This window comes from Convolutriloba macropyga, chromosome 4 (assembly GCF_964194025.1).
Source record: "Convolutriloba macropyga chromosome 4, txConMacr16.3, whole genome shotgun sequence".
Taxonomy (NCBI): domain Eukaryota; kingdom Metazoa; phylum Xenacoelomorpha; order Acoela; family Convolutidae; genus Convolutriloba; species Convolutriloba macropyga.
This window is the reverse complement of record NC_134471.1, coordinates 1,075,773-1,096,831: the sequence shown is the minus strand read 5'-3', so window position 1 is coordinate 1,096,831 and position 21,059 is coordinate 1,075,773. Positions and strand designations below refer to the sequence as shown.

The 21,059-nt window shown below is 34.7% G+C and overlaps 1 protein-coding gene across 1 annotated transcript in view; it reads left to right on the top strand.

Moving 5' to 3' along the window:
• The first annotated feature begins 8,499 nt into the window (after positions 1-8,499).
• Positions 8,500-21,059, top strand: part of LOC142337400 (uncharacterized) — a 113,352-nt gene continuing 100,792 nt past the window's right edge. Inside the window, exon 1 of the mRNA XM_075386570.1 lies at positions 8,500-8,946. Within this exon, the coding sequence (XP_075242685.1) occupies positions 8,917-8,946 (30 nt within the window). The 5' untranslated portion in view covers positions 8,500-8,916. The remainder of the gene's footprint in view (positions 8,947-21,059) is intronic.

Below are 21,059 nucleotides of genomic sequence, written 5' to 3'. Positions count from 1 at the left end.
AAACAAGAGGTAAGGTTAAATTAGATAAGTTGAATTATATTGGATTTGTTATATTAGAAAAAGCTAAACTATTCATGTATAAAGCCATATATGATTACTTTGAGAAAGAGTTAGATTGTAGTTATCATTACACAGATACTGATAGTATATTTATAAACATAAATGTTCCATTGGATAGTACTATAGAAAAAGAAATGAATAAGATAAAAGGTATATTGCATAATAATGAATTAGGTAAGATGAAAGATGAAATACCTAATGATACTATTATGGAAGCTTGTTTCCTTAAAGCTAAAGCATATTGTTACAATACTGTTAAACGAGAAGAAGAGAAAAAGTTAAAAGGAATAACTAAGGCTACTATTAGAAACCAAATTAATTTAGAAGATTATACTAATGCTATATATGAAGGTAAAAGTAAATATGTAACTAATTATACTATTGATAGCAAAAGGCATAATATAGAAACAAAAGAACAATATAAAATAGCTATAGATCCATTTGATGATTAAGGTATTAAAGATAGTAATGGTGAGTTTAGGTTCTATCAGTGAATTTGCAAAAGAACTTCGTTGAATTATAATATTGGTATGAGAACAAATAATAAATTATTATATTATTATAATATTTGTATGACAACATATATTAAATTATTTTTTATATTATTTTTTCTAAATCAAGTAAAAAATTACAAGAAAAAAATTTTTGTGGAAATATCAGTCAAAATAAGGTAAATATGAAAAATGGAAAATTTGAGTAATATGTGTATATGTCTCCATGGCTCGGGGGCCCGGAGGCCACCATATACACATTACTTATAATATCAACGATATAACTAAAAGATACAGCCAAACTTTAAAAAATTTTGTATCTGATGTGATAGTTTGTGTCTCATAAATAGATGATTGCTGGCTGTGATTACACACCAGCATCACTAGGGATTTGATAAATGTCTATTACAATCGAGAAGGAGACAAGGAGGCTCATGATGTTCCGCACAGAAATTAAAAAATCATTACACACTCAAAGTACTAATTGAATTACATAATCCGATGCCCCTCATTACAGTGATCACGAGATATGTATTAAAAAGACTACAATAAAAAAACAATAAATAAGCAAAAACAAATATTTTACGGCAAAAATCTCAATATCTAAAATTAAAATCACCTAGTAACAACTTCAAAATGCAATCAGATAAAACCTTGGCTACACAAATTTAATTTTTTTTAACTACACAGCAGATGGGACCTTCCCTTAATGAGACTAGGTAACATGTTGACAAAAAAATAATTAGGCAAAAATCAGAAATCAAAAAAAAACTTGAAACCAAACAATTTCAAACGCTTACCTAAAGGTCATTATGAAACCATTAGGACCCGTCTTTGTTTCGACAAAGTCATAGAAACGGACTAAAGATGCATAAAAACGCACACAATTGCAAACAATTTGCGATGACACAAACTATTGACGCCGTTAAAATCGTTAGCTATCATCTGAATATTTCAATTGTTATTAATACTAACTCAGCTTAAAATATACCGAAAAATTAGGTAAGTTAATTTGAGCTTCATTTGAAAATCATTGGATTATTTAATACGCAGATATGCTAACATAAGAGAAAAAGAATCACAAATACTGACCACTTACAAAACTTTTATAGAAAACATGATTTACAAAAAGTATCAATAGACATGTTAATTTTTGATTTACAGAAAATCGGATGCGACCACTCAATGGTGAGAATAAGTTACAAGTTGACGAAAAGAAGAACAAAAACATTTTTTGAAAACGAATAATATCATAAACTTTCGGACTATTCGACATAAAAGGACTGCATCTAGTAAAATCATTTATTCAATACTCAATTAAAACTTATGAAAGCTCTCAACATGTTGCCACTATATAAAGAATAAAAATAAGAGACAAAATTGACGAAGCCATTAAAAAAATGAACTTTTCAGTAAAAACGTTTGTTTTTTCAATTGATTTTTAACAGCAATAGGATTCGTTTTTTGAAACAATATGGCTTCAAAACCAAGTAAGAACAAATGCAATCAAACCACCTCAATAACTGCTCGAAAAAAGACGGACTTCAAAAAAAATCTTTAAAGTTTCGATTTTTAGGCTGGACGGCGTTTATAATGATACCATTCAAATTTCTCTACGATGAATACATCGATTGGCCAAAATTGACCGAACAAAAAAACATTTGATTATAGAGTCCCGCCGCCACAAGTGGGGTCGGAACAATAAGCTCGTTCATTGCTATATATGACTTTAGGGATCTATTCTATTTCGTCCCTTAGTGGTGTTTTGCCCCCATTCCAATTCATGTTTTTCTATGAAAATCACCTGATCATGTGAAACATAGCACGTGCCCACAAAAACTGGGGAAACAGAATAGATCCCAAATAAGGTTTGTACATGACAATTAGACAAAATTACCAAATAAACAAAAAAGAACGACCCTTTAGGGGACTCACTTGTAATGACTTCTGCCCAAACAATTTGAAACAAGCTTCCCTAAACCGAATAAAGTTCGAAAGCAAAAAGTTCAGCAAAGCAATCAAACACAGAACAGACAGCAAAATCTCAATTTTATGCAATGGGGAACAGCCGCTTACGGTGAGCAATCTGTGAAATAGTAATGACAGCTGACTAGAACCTCAACGGGGGATGGAAGATTACTTAAATAAAACACTCACGTGCACATTTAAAAATGCCGAAAGTCTGCAGTGCCAGAGGTTCCTAGTTAGCCTGAAGTTGACTTCCGTTGACTTTCATCTATTTAAAACGTGCTCATTTTGTGTTTAAGAAATGGTTATGTGACTCTGCTTGGAATCTTTGAGAACTTCTGGCGTTTATCGAGAACCGCAAAGCAGTTCATGATATTAAGTCAAAATATCGAAGTGACTTATGCAGAGTTACATAACCAGTCTTAAAGCACCAAACGAGCACGTTTTATTGTGCTGAAAGTCAACGGAAGTCAATTTCTGGCTAAGTAGGTCCTTCTGGCATTTTAGCATGTGGCACTGCAGATTGTGAGTTTTATAAAATGTGCATGTGAGTGCTTTATTTAAGTAATCGTCAATCCCTCCGTTGAGGTTCGAGTCAGCTGTTATTACTACTTCACAGGATGCTCAACCTATATGGCTGTTTCTCATTTAATAAAATTGAGATTTTGCTGTAAGTTCTGTATTTGATTGTTTTCTTGAACTTTTAATTTTCGAACAATATTTGGTTTAGGGACGCAGTGACAGAAGTCGTAACAATTGATTCCCCCATAGGGTCCTTCTCTTTTGTTTATTTGTTAATTTTGTCTAATTGTCATGTGCAATTCTAAATTGGGATTTATTCTGTTTCCTCCAGTTTCGTGCGCACTTGTTCTCTTTTACATAATAAGTTGCTTTTTTTAAAAAAAAAGCATGAATTGGAATGGTCACGCTGCAAAAGGAATCCTTTTTGTGCTCCTAATAGAAGTAAGTCGATAAAAATAGCTAGTTCTGTGCTCATGGGGAAGCTTTTAGCAAAAAAAATTGAATTCTATTCGAGAGCTGCTTTTCTTAGAAAATTTTTTCTTTTTATATTTTTAAGGTCACCCGGATCAAGGTTTTGTCGAAAAAAAATGTAAAAAATTGCAATGAATAGCGGTGAAATTAAAAAATTTCACCGCAAAGCGCCCGCATCTGTGAGCGATGAAGGTGGTGAAAGTTGTGAGCTGTTGTATGATTTTGTGGTTTAGAGGTGAATTTTTTTGTAGGAATTGCTGATTTAGCGGTAATTTCTTTATTTTCACTGTTTGTAGTTGAGTGTTTTAATTTTAACTGTGTGTACTTTATTTTCTCAGAGTGCACTTGAGTGTTTTAAGAATGGTTATGTGATTATGCAGAAGTCACTTCGAAACTCTGACTTAAAATCTCGAACTGCGTCTTGGTTTTCGATAAAAAACCAGAAGTTCGCAGTTACTTCAAGAAGAGTCACGTGACCGTTGATCACAGATTGACAGATTATAACTGGAGAGGCACTTCAAAAAAATTGTATTTAGCATTAACTGTGGCAAATATATTTGGGACATTTACATTAAATGTCCTGCCTTTTAGGGTCGTTGCAGTAAAGTGTCCATTTTCCCCCTCGGCTTGATTTTTTTACTTTGCTCTTCAAGTTCATCATTCTGCGCTCTGAATATATTTCAAACATTTTATACAAATTCTTTCACTGACTCTGACATGTTTCTTTTTTGTTGAAGTAAACCGTACATAACCCCCCCTCCCCCGGACAAAATAGCAAATATGTGAACCTGATTAACTACGTTCTTTCGTTTATATTCTAAGCTAGCTATGAATAGAATGAAATCAAGGTTATTCAATTAGATTCGTAGATGAAACTGATTTAATCATCTGTATTTCTAACGTGAATTCTAGCACAAAAAACAATGCAAACAGCATCAACGTGTAGCTGGGTCAGTGTCTACTGAAAAAATATTCTCGCATAATCAAAGAGTGTTTTCCGACTATTCAAAAAGAAAACTCAAGAAACTAAATGACAACTGATCAGTTTATTTTTTGCAAGATAAGAAAACAATGAATAAAAGCCGTATAACCTATTGTTGGTTGGTTGTCACTAATTTCATATTAAAAAATTGTCTTCTCTGCTCAGTCAGCTTCAATGCTTTTGACATTCAGTTGAAAAAAAAATAATCGTCATTTTGATATAAAAAAATAATTTTATGAAATATTAACTCAAAATGAATAACAGAAATGCTTGTTAGTTATTTTGTGGAGAGTCCTATATTCAATCAAACTCACGAAAGAAAATGTGAAACTTTTTGGGTATCTAAAATTAAAATTTGCTGAGTGAACAAAATGGTTTTGAGAAAAAAATGGTTAAGCTTGTTTACTGGAAACATTTTACTGGAAACACAAAAACATAGTAAAAGGTTTACGAATCTTTCATAAAACTTGGAGAGTCAAATAAACGAGACAACTATGAACTGTGTGAGTTGTTAGGGTTCCTATCGTCTCGCCTATTGTTTGTTCTATTCTTTTACTTCGCTCTCAGGTAAAAGCTGATGAGGTTTTTGTTTTACGCATCTGTCACGTAAAATCACAGTAACTGATATATTCCAAAAAAAAAACAAATTTATGGTGAAAAACTTCAATGCCGCGAGCCTTTTTTCAGTTTACACATTTGACAATCTAATGTACAAAACTATTCTTTCTGATATATCTTGTTTTCAACTGACTTGTAGTGAGTGAATTTAATTGAAACTAGTCCAATTCAAGTGATTCTAATCGTTTCTAATGAGATGAGAAAAAGTTCTTTTGGCTGATCGGTTGACAGGTTATCTCACGTTAACTTAAAAATTAAAAACTGAGGTCTGGATGATAAAATATGAGCTTCAGAGGTTGAGTTTTCTGTAGAAGTTAAAGTTAAGAACTTTTCAGAAGGGCCTAGAAAAATAACGGGATCTTTTCTGCTAGCGCCCCCCCCCCCGCTTAGTTAGGCACCCCCCATTTATAAATGTGTAAACATATTGTTAAAGCTAAATAATCTTATACTTGAACATATATGAGCAATATGCATTTACTAAAAGCTAGCACAGCTATGGTTTGAAAGAGTTACGTATTCAACCAAAATTTGTTGCATATAACGTAAGCATCAATAACAATTTCTGTAATAGATCATTTTTGGTGTTATCGGCTACAATAAGGGCTTGATTTTTTAAAACTTAAGGAAACTATTCTAAAAGTGCCTTCAATCTATCTAGACACTCTTGTTTCAGTGAAATGCAAATATCGCTCTCATAATTCGCGGAAACTTAGATTTTGGGGGTGCAAATTTAACAGCTATATAAGGCTGGGGGCGCTAGCAGAAAATATCCAAATAACGAAGTATTATTACCTAGCAGCTAGCTATCCAGCTAGTGTTTTGGGGTCATTATGAGAGAACTTGGTTTCGGGAATTTTTTGATTGAGACTTTAGACTTCTTCTGGTTCTTTGAGAGAGTTTTCTATTGAGAGGTGATGTTCCTAGCTATTTTTTTGGAAAAAAACAGTTCGGGGATGGAAAGAAAAAAACAATCCGACTTTCAACACTTCAAAAAAACTCAAACAAGGATCTCTATTGGAGCTCGACTATTATATCCATTTGTTGTTGTTCGTGGGCCTTTTCCCAGTAACAGGTTAGAGTTTAATCAGTAAGAAGGTTATATAAATAAAACAACTAAATCCTCATCTGTTGATGAGTAATCGACGATTCGTACTCTTGTACTCTTCTCTTTGTTTTTTTCAGCTTTCTCTTTTTCTTTTTGCACTGTGGAGCCCCGTTTGGGTCTTCAATGAGACCTAACGTATTAACTTGTGCAGTATCGGATTCAACCGCCTCGTTCAATTTGATGTCACTATGTTTCAGATGACAGGCTACCCTCAAACATATTTTCTGTCAAACAGCTTACAATTTCTTAGAGTTTTTGCAGGTGCTCTAAAACAAATAAAGAACCACTTTTATGCCTTCTTTAATATTGTCAGGATTCGTTTCAACTCATACTGGCTTCATCTCAACCCGGGCCGAGGTGTCAACGCTAAAAAACGCAAAATTATGTAAGATTGGCGTTGAATGCGTTGAATTTATGTAAGATCAACGCTTGAGCGTAGATCTTACATAAATTCAACGCATTCAACACCAATCTTACATATTTTGCGTTAAATTTAGCGTAGATCTTACACTTTACATGGGGGGGTGGTTAGGGTACGTGGTGGGGGGGTGCCTTGGTTGGGATACGTGGGGGGTACGTGTGGTGAGTGGGGGTACGTCGACGTGTGTGGGGGTACGTGAGGGACGGGCGGGGAGGTACGTGGCAGGAGGGTGTGCGTGGGGTGTGTTACATGGGGGGTACGTGGGGGGAGGGAGGTGCGTGTGTGGGGGTGGTACATGTGGTGAGGGGGGTTAGGGGGGGTACGTGGGAGGGGTAAGGAGTGGGGGTACGTGGGGGGTACGGAGGTTCTTCTGATTTTGTCAAAAAAATCAGAAACCGGTTGCGTGCAAGAGAAACTGGAAAGACTTGAAAACACTGAAAAGTTGAGCAAAAATTAGACGAAAATGGAATAAGATTTAGGCTGAATTCAACTCAAAATTATGTAAGATCTACGCTTATAGACGCCAAAATTATGTGAAACGTGATGTTACAGTCAGATTTGTAAAGAGTGCGGTTCCTACTAAAAGTAGGGTTCTGTGGCACAGTGGTAGAAGAGGCGACAAGTAAGCAGGAGGTTAAGAAGATAAGCAAGAGGTTAGTAGTTCACGTCCCATACCCAGAGATCTACGCGTTGATTTTTTGTAATATCAACGCTAAATTCAATGCAAATTATGTAAGAATAACGCTAAATTACACGCAAAATAAGTAAGATCCACGCTAAATTCAGCGCAAAATATGTGAGATCTACTCTAAATTTAACGGAAATTATGTAAGATCTACGCTAAATTCAACTCAAAATATGTAAGATCTAAGATAAACTCAACGCATTCAACGCAAAATTATGTAAAATTGCGGTGAATTTTCCGACTTGTCAATGCTAGTTGCCGTTTATCTTATATAATTTTGGCACATTTCCTCTGCCCGGGAACTGTGCCTTATGCGCTAAACAAATATAGGCAAATTTATATCTTCTATTTCATGTTTTATTTCCCGTTCAAAAACGTCTGGATGCGTCTTAACTATGATTTTTAAGCTGGGGACATGTTATTCTATGTTATTAACATTAAAATGGTTTTTCCAATGTCCAGTTTTTCTGTGCTATTGCTTAATAATGGCACATTACATACAATTATAATTTCTTGGCAGTTGGTTCTTGTTAACTGGTTGTGTGGTAGGGTTACGTGGACAGATCCGAAAACTAAACCAAACCCTCCAGTTATCCAAAAAAGAACATCCCGATTATTTTTATTAGTACCACAAACACCCCTCATTTTGTTCGCTCGTTTAAATTTAATGTGAAATTTGCGTTTACTTCTAAACAGATTTGCAAATTTTGCAAATTACTGCAATAATTTTACAAATATTTGCAAACACACTTGAATTTTGGAATCTTTTCCGTTTGTGCCCCCCCTGCACGCATAGTGGGTGCAAGTGTCATATTTTTTACACGCACGTGACATAATTTTACATAATGAAATACTAAGTAACGGTGGGTGCATAACGTACTTGTTGGCACAGACGGAAAAGGTCCGAATTTTTTATCCTTTATTGTCAGAATTTGGCCCTGTATGTTATTAGCAATCTCAGAGAAATAGTTAGAAAAATAACCCACATTACTCATTTATGCATAACTCGACCAGAATGAACCCGTCCGAGGGGGTTTTCACAAACGGTAAATAAGAATATCAACACGTCTTTTCACAGATCAATTAGCAATTCTATTTCCGTGCTAAAAATTATTTTCCATCAATTGGTTGTAAATTTTATCCACGTGCTTTTGTATATCTTTTGTACATGTACTGATGAAAAACAGATTTTTATTATTTAAATTAAATCATAAATTGAATTCAAATTACACTTTTGAATTCAACCATTGAAGAGCTGGACTCACAAATTCTGGCAGGAACTGTCATTGTTGACGTTCATTTCTGTCAAAGCTTGTCTTGTATCCACTGGTTTTAGATAATCAGTCCATTTAACGATAAACAGATTAAAGTTTCGCTGTTATTACTTATAAATTTACAGCTGCTTAGCATAACGAGCCATTGCACGTCTTATCACCTGTGTTTATTATTTGTTAGTTGGTGATTAAAATTAAGTTTAAACAGAAAAACTCAAGGCACTTTTTAAAAAGCACTTTAGTATTGCTTCACGCTTTGGAGAAGTTCTGTGATAAAAGTTTTATACTTTGCAGTTTATTACTTCTACAGGCCACTGACATGTCAATTAGTGATAAATCGTACTGGAAGGTAAATTTATTTTGATTTAACTTGGGGTTTAATTTTAAGCAGTAGTGCTCGGGAAGAGATCGATTGTTTCTGAATTTTTTATGGCTGGAATTGCATTGAATTATGAATCCAGTTTCTTGAAATATTTGGAAATTTAGATTCCGTTTATTTAAAAATTTAATATTAAATTTGGATCTTTTCCTTTTGGGGTGTTTCCCATTACAGCCCCCCCCCCCCCCCCCATGACACTAAAGCCCCCCTCCCATTCTGGTATATTTACTATAATTGGGAGGGGACTATAGGTTATCTGACCACTAAGCTGGGGGCGGGGCTATAATGGGAAAGACCCTCCTTTTGCCCCCCCCCCCGCCGTTACAAAAAACGTGTCATCACATAACATAGTAAATTGAATTATTATGTAAAATATGGCGCGTGGCGGGTGTCTGCGCGTCTGGGGGTGTCCAGAGTCGATCTCTGAGGAGGTTTCACTTGACAGAAAAAATCAAGATTTGGGTCCAAGTACTGGTCCAAGTACTGGTCCAAGTCACTCTGTGAAGAGTAGACGCAAGAATTTCTCTTGCTAGAAAGGACACAGGGCCTGATTTCTTTGACGGACAGAGTTGGACAGAGGGGGGTTTAAATATTTAGTTAACCCAAGCAGCGTCCAATTTCTCGAAATACGGAAAAGAAATGGATCTTTGCTATTATTTGCCCCATTATCCCACTGTTTAATCGCCTTCAAACAAGATTTGTAGCAATTATATTAGTCCTATGGTCTTTTATGCAATTTTTCGCTTGACCAATTTTTTGTCTGGTCAATTTGACTTTTGGTTCTCAAAAACTGGATAAACAGGTAGCACTCGGATGGCGTTAAGTGGCCGAGCAGCTCTCCTAGAGCCTTACGCTTTACTAGTCTCTAAGTATGCGATTCATCGAAACTGTTTCGAGGAGACAATTTCAAGGTGTGAAGACCGGTTCTTGGTCTTAAAAGTTTGACCCCCACCTCTGTCACCACCACCCCTCAGTCCCCCAACTGCTCGCCAGTTATTTGAGAGCAATTCCCCAACTTTAGTCGGTTATGATTTCATGGCCAACAAATACGAATTATGAGATGTTATATGGCATCTTAATTTGAAAAAATGACACTTTCCCATTATAGTCCTCCAGTTTAGTGGTCATATAACGTATAGCCCCTCAATCGTGGAAAACATGCCGTAATGTGGGACCATAATTAATTACATGAGAGGCTATACGGGAATGACCCAAAAAATCAGCGTGGGAGCTTGAAGCGTATAAGTAAGTTATATACCTAGGCTGGAGAGGGAGACTAGAATTGAACATATTAAAAATCATGCTTTTGATCAAGTTTTATGGATGAATTGAGTTCACTGCTTTTAGTATTCTAATTTTGCAAACTTTCTAATTTGCCACGCACCATTTTGCTCTACGATGTTGGCGGTCATGTAACAACCAGAAACAACAAAAATATCTTCACACAAAATACAATAATGGGGCTATAAAATTTGGTGAGACAAACACGAAGAAAAAAGGCTGCTGAAAAGTTTTCTATTTCGTTTGTTTTTCTTTGTTACTTACGGAAATGTAAACGGTTAGGAAACCAAAAGCTAGAACCACTGGAAAACGGGGCTCTCTTAACCGACAAAAATAGTTTAAAACAAGGAGTCTTACTTGATGCTGCGCGTAGCACATAATGTGCCCACTTTCGTACTTACAGACAATCATCATATCACCCACCACATTGGGAAGGATAAAAAAGCAAAAAGAGCATCATTTTAAGAACACGCATAGAACTTCTCGCGTTCCTTGGTACGATTAAGCATCAGTTTCCAAAATTTATGCCTGATTCGTTTATCTGTTCTTTCATTTCGCGGTTTCTAGCTTCAAAGTTTGAGCAAATCAAAATTGATTCCGTTTGAAAGTCCTAAATCACGTTTCAGCAAAAAAGTACAAAAACAATCTGTAAAAAGGTGAGATATCTTCTCAGAAGAGGTAGCATCCAATATATGCTCCAATATTTTTTTCTTAGGATTTCTATAATTTGACGTTTTTGTTCAGAAAATTAATTAATTATGTAGATCAGAAAATTTGTTAAATATAGGTTAATTTCACACAAAAAAAATTAAATAAAACGGGTACAGTTGTTTGCGAAATTTCAGAAATTATCACATAAAACAGTTAAATTTTGTTGAATGAAAAACGTGAAAGCTGAAGATTAATAAAATAAGCAGCAAATCAAATTTCAACAAAAATCAGCAGTACAGAGTTTTTGGATCTATTCTGTTTTGGCCCCCAGTGTTTTTATGCCCCCAGTTACCAATTAAATGTTTTTATATAGCACGTTACTATGTAACAAAAGTAGAACGTGCGCCTAGGGAAAAATATAAGCTGTGGGGGGGGCGCAAAGCAGAAGAGATCCGAGTTTTTTTACCAGTATGTATTTTAGTAAATAGCAAAGAACAATAGTTGAGCATGTAGTTTAAATACTGTTAGGAATATTATTCGGTACATTTTTTTCTCTAAAAATATTAAAACGCAAAATGTTACAGTTAGTTGCATAGATAAAAACAATTGAATTCTTTAATTTTGATCTGGGCATTGTTCCAATATACTTTGCGAATTTAACCAAAATTTTGCCAGCTTACTTGTAGCAACGGACAGTGGTGAAATGAAAATAACTGTCAGTTCCAAAATATGGCAAGAACAGAGATATGAATAAAGAAAGAACCAAATAATTCCAATTAGTAAAACAGGACAAAATTTAACCTAAATTGTTCAATAAGGATTGAAAAATGTGAACCGTACTTCTTCCAGAAATGTTTAGTTTTTTTGATGAAACGGAATTCTGGGTTCCGAAAGCGTTAAAAAGATGCCGAAAATGTTAATGAAATACATAAAAGTTTGAACTAAAATTGAATCAAACGAAATTAAGTTCAAAACGGAAAAAAAACTTGAGAAATTTTCTCAATTTTCTCTATTTAAAATTGAGAAGAATGGTGAAATCGACGGAATTTTTTCGAAACCTGAAATTCATCAAAAAAATTACTGCTGATTCGCTTCCAGGCTCAAGATAAATAAAATGATACCATACCAATTGGTCTGAGGTGCAATCAAAAGAGCTAGTATATAGTTCTCATAGATTTTTTAAAAAAAAATTAGGAACAAGAGCAAAAAACAGTCTTTAAAAGGTTTCCTAATTATATATCATAAACAAGACCATTATAAAAAAGATTCAAACCCAGTCACGTTCAGCTTATCTTACCCTAAGATAACTGCAAATGAAGCCGTACCATTCGATTTTGATGTGTGTTTTGCCCTATATGAGTTTTTATTGTTGTCTTTTTTATTACTCGTTGTTACTTCAGAAATAATTTTAGGACAATGCTAGGTCTTTTGTTTAATTCATTTTGCCATTCTCCGATCGATGAAAATTGGAAATCAGATCAGAGATATTTTCAGATAAAGAAATTTGGGAGTTTAGGAGAGATGTCAGCTTTTCGCAAATCTCACCAACTGGAGGATTATTAGAAAAGCCTTGACTTTTGTTTATTTCTAATCTGTATTTTGCATTATATTAAGACACAGGTTCATATGATAATCATGTTTCTGTCATCAGTCTGATCTTTTTATTTTCTAATCCTTGGGTATACTGCAAAAGTTACTAGGATTAAAGAATTTGACAAGTTATCGGTTTCAATCGTACCGAATTTGGCGATTGCGAGAACTGTCAGTTCCAAAATATGGCACGAACAGAGATATGAATAAAGAAAGAACCAAATAATTCCAATTAGTAAAACAGGACAAAATTTAACCTAAATTGTTCAATAAGGATTGAAAAATGTGAACCGTACTTCTTCCAGAAATGTTTAGTTTTTTTGATGAAACGGAATTCTGGGTTCCGAAAGCGTTAAAAAGATGCCGAAAATGTTAATGAAATACATAAAAGTTTGAACTAAAATTGAATCAAACGAAATTAAGTTCAAAATGGAAAAAAAACTTGAGAAATTTTCTCAATTTTCTCTATTTAAAATTGAGAAGAATGGTGAAATCGACGGAGTTTTTTCGAAACCTGAAATTCATCAAAAAAAATTACTGCTGATTCGCTTCCAGGCTCAAGATAAATAAAATGATACCATACCAATTGGTCTGAGGTGCAATCAAAAGAGCTAGTATATAGTTCTCATAGATTTTTTTTTAAAAATTAGGAACAAGAGCAAAAAACAGTCTTTAAAAGGTTTCCTAATTATATATCATAAAAAAGACCATTATAAAAAAGATTCAAACCCAGTCACGTTTAGCTTATCTTACCCTAAGATAACTGCAAATGAAGCCGTACCATTCAATTTTGATGTGTGTTTTGCCCTATATGAGTTTTTATTGTTGTCTTTTTTATTACTCGTTGTTACTTCAGAAATAATTTTAGGACAATGCTAGGTCCTTTGTTGAATTCATTTTGCCATTCTCCAATCGATGAAAATTGGAAATCAGATCGGAGATATTTTCAGATAAAGAAATTTTGGAGTTTAGGAGAGATGTCGGCTTTTCGCAAATCTCACCAACTGGAGGATTATTAGAAAAGCCTTGATTTTTGTTTATTTCTAATCTGTATTTTGCGTTATATTAAGACACAGGTTCATATGATAATAATATTTCTGTCATCAGTCTGATCTATTTATTTTCTAATCCTTGGGTATACTGCAAAAGTTACTAGGATTAAAGAATTTGACAAGTTATCGGTTTCAATCGTACCGAATTTGGCGATTGCGAGAACTGTCAGTTCCAAAATATGGCAAGAACAGAGATATCAATAAAGAAAGAACCAAATAATTCCAATTAGTAAAACAGGACAAAATTTAACCTAAATTGTTCAATAAGGATTGAAAAATGTGAACCGTACTTCTTCCAGAAATGTTTAGTTTTTTTGATGAAACGGAATTCTGGGTTCCGAAAGCGTTAAAAAGATGCCGAAAATGTTAATGAAATACATAAAAGTTTGAACTAAAATTGAATCAAACGAAATTAAGTTCAAAACGGAAAAAAAACTTGAGAAATTTTCTCAATTTTCTCTATTTAAAATTGAGAAGAATGGTGAAATCGACGGAATTTTTTCGAAACCTGAAATTCATCAAAAAAATTACTGCTGATTCGCTTCCAGGCTCAAGATAAATAAAATGATACCATACCAATTGGTCTGAGGTGCAGTCAAAAGAGCTAGTATATAGTTCTCATAGATTTTTTAAAAAAAATTAGGAACAAGAGCAAAAAACAGTCTTTAAAAGGTTTCCTAATTATATATCATAAAAAAGATTAAAACCCAGTCACGTTTAGCCTATCTTAGCCTATGATAACTGCAAATGAAGCCGCACCATTCGATTTTGATGTGAGTGTTTTGCCCTATATGAGTTTTCATTGTTGTCTTTTTTATTATTCGTTGTTACTTCAGAAATAATTTTCGTACAATGCTAGGTCCTTTGTTGAATTCATTTTGCCATTCTCCGATCGATGAAAATTGGAAATCAGATCAGAGATATTTTCAGATAAAGAAATTTTGGAGTTTAGGAGAGATGTCGGCTTTTCGCAAATCTCACCAACTGGAGGATTATTAGAAAAGCCTTGACTTTTGTTTATTTCTAATCTGTATTTTGCATTATATTAAGACACAGGTTCATATGATAATCATGTTTCTGTCATCATTCTGATCTATTTATTTTCTAATCCTTGGGTATACTGCAAAAGTTACTAGGATTAAAGAATTTGACAAGTTATCGGTTTCAATCGTACCGAATTTGGCGATTGCGAGAAATTTTGCTGCGCCAGAAACCAGAAACAATTTTGCTTTTTATAAAGATTGTGAGGGTGCCATCTCACATTTACACGCAGCATAAAAAATGTCTTCAAGGCATCTTCGATGCTCAGATTAAAAGAAAAGAAAAAATTGGATCGGTGTTATTTAAACATAAGGTAAGATCATAAGGCAAGATCATCTATCAAAATTTAGGTCTTTCCATTATTGTCTTTCCGAACTAAAAGCAAGGGGATCCCTTCCCAATCACCGTAAAAAGGAGGCATCAACAAATGACTTTGCGGCAAATATAATGGGGAAAAGTCTAAAGTAGAATATTCTAATTTTTTTACCTAAATCATGTTGATTTTTATCCAAAGTTTTAACATTTACATGTCAATCCATATCATTGAAATCACTTAGTTTCCTGTGAAAAAATAAAAAAAATGTATATATAATTTCCTTTTGGCTGCTGATTTTTATACGTAAAAGCAAGATATAAATGGCAACTTTCTGTTCAATGCAACATTTTCATGACACTTTATCAAAAAATCTGTCAATCTATGTTTAAAATTTACTTTTGAAACCGTGGACGTTATGTGACATGGTACCTTCTACCATTTGGGGAAAATTTTCAACGAAAGTGATTTGTCAACGTATTTTGTTCCGTTGTACCATTCCGCTTGCACTTTTTTAATCGCTTTTCTGACCCGCTCTTTTTTGACAAATTAATGACTGCACATATTGCAAATTTTATGCCCCAGTTTTTTTTGTCAATTTCTACACTATAAGTGTTTAGTAGAACAAGTTTGTTAAAAACATTCCACCGAAGGAAAAATGTGATAGATTGATGTTTTGAATACCTTCAACCTCGGCACTATTGGGATGTGAGATCTTCACGATTTATAAAGAGCGAGTATCTATGTCCATATTCTACAGGAGGACTTTGAAATTAAGATGGATTGCTAAGATGGCGGCATTTCTGAACAAGCCTTATAGCGTTATTGTTGTATAAAATATCCAACACTGGTTCGTTTTTTGCTCGTAAAATAAAGCAGTCTCATCTACATTTAATGTTAATTGATTTTGTGGCAAAAAAAACGTTTAACATGTTAAAGAAAGGATTGGTACTCGTTTAGCATGTCCAATTGTTCGATATATTCAGAATGACCTATGTCTATATTTAACAAACTGTTGTGAAAACATCTTCTAAGCTTTTCTATGATTAGGCTTTCAAACCGTTTAAAATTTCTGTCGGTTAAGACCAACGGAACAAAATTTCATTCAGTCAATTTTTTAGATGTCTTTTAACGTGGGTTTGGAAAACAAAGTACGGTTCAATTGAATGCCATTACACACACTGTTTGTGACCAGTTTCAATGTTTAGATCTTGCGAAGACGCCACGAATGCATGGAGATTTTATCCAGAGGGGGAATTGCTCCAAAGTGAGGAAACTGGGAGAGGCTGGCCTGGATTTCAACTTCCACGACACTGCCACAGGAGATGGGTTTTGAAGTAAAAAGAAGAGGCCTCATTAGACTCTAAATAAATTGCAGTTAAATTCATTGTAAAAATGCAGGTCAGTTCACCTATATTTTGCAGATAAATTGTTCTGTAAAGCAACTGACCTAGAATCGATCTGCATACACCTTACGTCACGTGTATTTCCAGGTAGAATTACCTAATTTCTCCTTTAAAGTATTTTAGATAAATTACTCCTGTCAGTTTTTGCAAGTAATTTTGCATGTTTTATTATTTGTAAATTGGCTTGCTCGCAAAATTTGCGAGTAAATATACCTAGACATTTTTAAAATTCTGCAAGCGTCTACCGGTACCTAATTTTTCTGTGAATTTACTCACTTGTGAGCTGTTCATGTCACTTTTTGTATCATATTATGTTTAAAAGTGAACTATTTTTTCTCATTATTAATGCTTTCAAGATCTCTACGTCTCAGTCATTTTTTTGAAATTATAACGACAAATCGTGTTGACAAATCAGTGAAAACGTAATTATACTTCAGTTCATCTTTAAAAATTTGTTGTCATGGCTTTTGATTTTATAAATGCGTAAAAATAAATAGTGTTTGCCTCGCGGATCATCTGAAAAAGTTATTCATAATAGTTTATTTTGCAGATATGTTTTTGAATTTTTATGACTTGTATCCGGTAGCACAAGAGCACTTTAAAAAGAATTGACCATACATACTGAACTTTACCTTAAGCATCCAAAAACACTGCTCTCTGTTACTTACACAAAATCTCCAATATCACTGAGTATTTTGTCAGCTGTCATAAAACAAATATTATTAATGGACAGTTTATATAATCTTCAGAATCAATCAAATGTTTTGTCAGCGCACACAATAATTACAGCCAGTCACAATAACACGCTAACGAAAACACACTTAGTCAATATCAAGTTAATATTAGACTACTGCTTTTTGACCCTTGAGATTGATTTTTTCTCTCGACCTTCGACTCTGTTCAAGGCATTTATTGCTCTATACCTCATAAAGCAGAGAACTATCCAATTTGAGGTGCAAAGCTCAATCGAACTCTCATCTGACAATTAACTTACCAGACCTTGCCGGACTAAAATCGTATCTGACAAGAGCTGCTTGTGAAGCAGCAATATTTGTGCAGTCGTAATCGCCGTTGATCAGACCATGCCAGACCCAAGTGGCCTGTTATCTGACATTTTGCACCGCAGCGTTTTGTCACCAGTATGACTTTAATGCAACAAACATTTCCACTGCTCAGATCTTTCCCGATCGTATGATTTAATGAATGATCAGACCAGGGCGTAGATTATTACGCGAGAACTCGATTAGGAAAACTCAATTTTCATATCCACTAGGCGAAAATCCTGAACTATAGTTTTGTGGAAATAATGCGAATACCAATTAAAACACTTACGGAGGGTACTCCAAAATCCGCTTGATGCTACGAAGTAATTTTGCATGTTTTATTATCTGTAAATTGGCTTGCTCGCAAAATTTGCCAGTAAATATACCTAGACATTTTTAAAATTCTGCAAGCGTCTACCGGTACCTAATTTTTCTGTGAATTTACTCACTTGTGAGCTGTTCATGCCACTTTTTGTATCCTATTATGTTTAAAAGTGAACTATTTTTTCTCATTATTAATGCTTTCAAGTTCTCTACGTCTCAGTCACTTTTTTGAAATTATAATGACAAATCGTATTGACAAATCAGTGAAAACGTAATTATACTTCAGTTCATTTTTAAAAATTTGTTGTCATGGCTTTTGATTTTATAAATGCGTAAAAATAAATGGTGTTTGCCTCGCGGATCATCTGAAAAAGTTATTCATAATAGTTTATTTTGCAAATATGTTTTTGAATTTATATGACTTGTATCCGGTAGCACAAGAGCACTTTAAAAAGAATTGACCATACATACTGAACTTTACCTTAAGCATCCAAAAACACTGCTCTCTGTTACTTACACAAAATCTCCAATAGCACTGAGTATTTTGTCAGCTGTCATAAAACAAATATTATTAATGGACAGCTTATATAATCTTCAGAATCAATCAAATGTTTTGTCAGCGCACACTATAATTACAGCCAGTCACAATAACACGCTAACGAAAACACACTTAGTCAATATCAAGTTAATATTAGACTACTGCTTTTTGACCCTTGAGATTGATGTGTTCTCTCGACCTTCGACTCTGTTCAACGCATGTATTGCTCTATACCTCATAAAGCAGAGAACTATCCAATTTGAGGTGCAAGGCTCAATCGAACTCTGATCTGACAATTAACTTACCAGACCTTGACGAACTAAAATCATATGTGACAAGAGCTGCTTGTGAAGCAGAAATATTTGTGCAGTCGTAATCGCCGTTGATCAGACCATGCCAGACCCAAGTGGCCTGTTATCTGACTTTTTGCACCTCAGCGTTTTGTCACCAGTATGACTTTAATGCAATAAACACTTCCACTGCTCAGATATTCCCCGATCGTATGATTTAATGAATGATCAGACCAGGGCGTATATTATTACGCGAGAACTCGATTAGGAAAACTCAATTTTCATATCCACTAGGCGAAAATCCTGAACTATAGTTTTGTGGAAATAATGCGAATACCAATTAAGACACTTAAGGAGGGTACTCCAAAATCCGCTTGATGCTACGAAGTAATTTTGCATGTTTTATTATCTGTAAATTGGCTTGCTCGCAAAATTTGCCAGTAAATATACCTAGACATCTTTAAAATTCTGCAAGCGTCTACCGGTACCTAATTTTTCTGTGAATTTACTCACTTGTGAGCTGTTCATGTCACTTTTTGTATCCTATTATGTTTAAAAGTGAACTATTTTTTCTCATTATTAATGCTTTCAAGTTCTCTACGTCTCAGTCACTTTTTTGAAATTATAATGACAAATCGTGTTGACAAATCAGTGAAAACGTAATTATACTTCAGTTCATTTTTAAAAATTTGTTGTCATGGCTTTTGATTTTATAAATGCGTAAAAATAAATAGTGTTTGCCTCGCGGATCATCTGAAAAAGTTATTGATAATAGTTTATTTTGCAGATATGTATTTGAATTTTTATGACTTGTATCCGGTAGCACAAGACCACTTTAAAAAGAATTGACCATACATACTGAACTTTACCTTAAGCATCCAAAAACACTGCTCTCTGTTACTTACACAAAATCTCAAACTCATACTGGCTTCATCTCAACCCGGGCCGAGGTGTCAACGCTAAAAAACGCAAAATTATGTAAGATTGGCGTTGAATGCGTTGAATTTATGTAAGATCAACGCTTGAGCGTAGATCTTACATAAATTCGACGCATTCAACACCAATCTTACATATTTTGCGTTGAATTTAGAGTAGATCTTACATAAATTCAACGCATTCAACACCAATCTTACATATTTTGCGTTAAATTTAGCGTAGATCTTACACTTTACATCGGGGGGTGGTTAGGGTACGTGGTGGGGGGGGTGCCTTGGTTGGGATACGTGGGGGGTACGTGTGGTGAGTGGGGGTACGTCGACGTGTGTGGGGGTACGTGAGGGACGGGCGGGGAGGTACGTGGCAGGAGGGGGTGTGCGTGGGGTGCGTTAAATGGGGGGTACGTGGGGGGAGGGAGGTGCGTGTGTGGGGGTGGTACATGTGGTGAGGGGGGTTAAGGGGGGGGGAACGTGGGAGGGGTAAGGAGTGGGGGTACGTGGGGGGTACGGAGGTTCTTCTGATTTTGTCAAAAAAATCAAAAACCGGTTGCGTGCAAGAGAAACTGGAAAGAGTTGAAAACACTAAAAAGTTGAGCAAAAATTAGACGAAAATGGAATAGGATTTAGGCTGAATTCAACTCAAAATTATGTAAGATCTACGCTTATAGACGCCAAAATTATGTGAAACGTGATGTTACAGTCAGATTTGTAAAGAGTGCGGTTCCTACTAAAAGTAGGGTTCTGTGGCACAGTGGTAGAAGAGGCGACAAGTAAGCAGGAGGTTAAGAAGATAAGCAAGAGGTTAGTAGTTCACGTCCCATACCCAGAGATCTACGCGTTGATTTTTTGTAATATCAACGCTAAATTCAATGCAAATTATGTAAGAATAACGCTAAATTACACGCAAAATAAGTAAGATCCACGCTAAATTCAGCGCAGTGGGTGCAAGTGTCATATTTTTTACACGCACGTGACATAATTTTACATAATGAAATACTAAGTAACGGTGGGTGCATAACGTACTTGTTGGCACAGACGGAAAAGGTCCGAATTTTTTATCCTTTATTGTCAGAATTTGGCCCTGTATGTTATTAGCAATCTCAGAGAAATAGTTAGAAAAATAACCCATATTACTCTTTTATGCATAACTCGACCAGAATCAACCCGGCCGAGGGTTCGGCCGAGGGGATTTTCCCAAAAGGTAAATAAGAATATCAACACGTCTTTTCACAGATCAATTAGCAATTCTATTTCCGTGCTAAAAATTATTTTCCATCAATTGGTGGTAAATTTTATCCACGTGCTTTTGTATATCTTTTGTACATATACTGATGGAAAACAGATTTTTATTATTTAAATTAAATCATAAATTGAATTCAAATTACACTTCTGAATTCAACCATTGAAGAGCTGGTCTCACACATTCTGGCCAGAACTGTCATTTTTGACGTTCATTTCTGTCAAAGCTTGTCTTGTCTCCACTGGTTTTAGATAATCAGTCAATTTAACGATAAACAGATTAAAGTTTCGCTGTTATTACTTATAAATGTACAGCTGCTTAGCATTACGAGCCATTGCACGTCTTATCACCTGTGTTTATTATTTGTTAGTTGGTGATT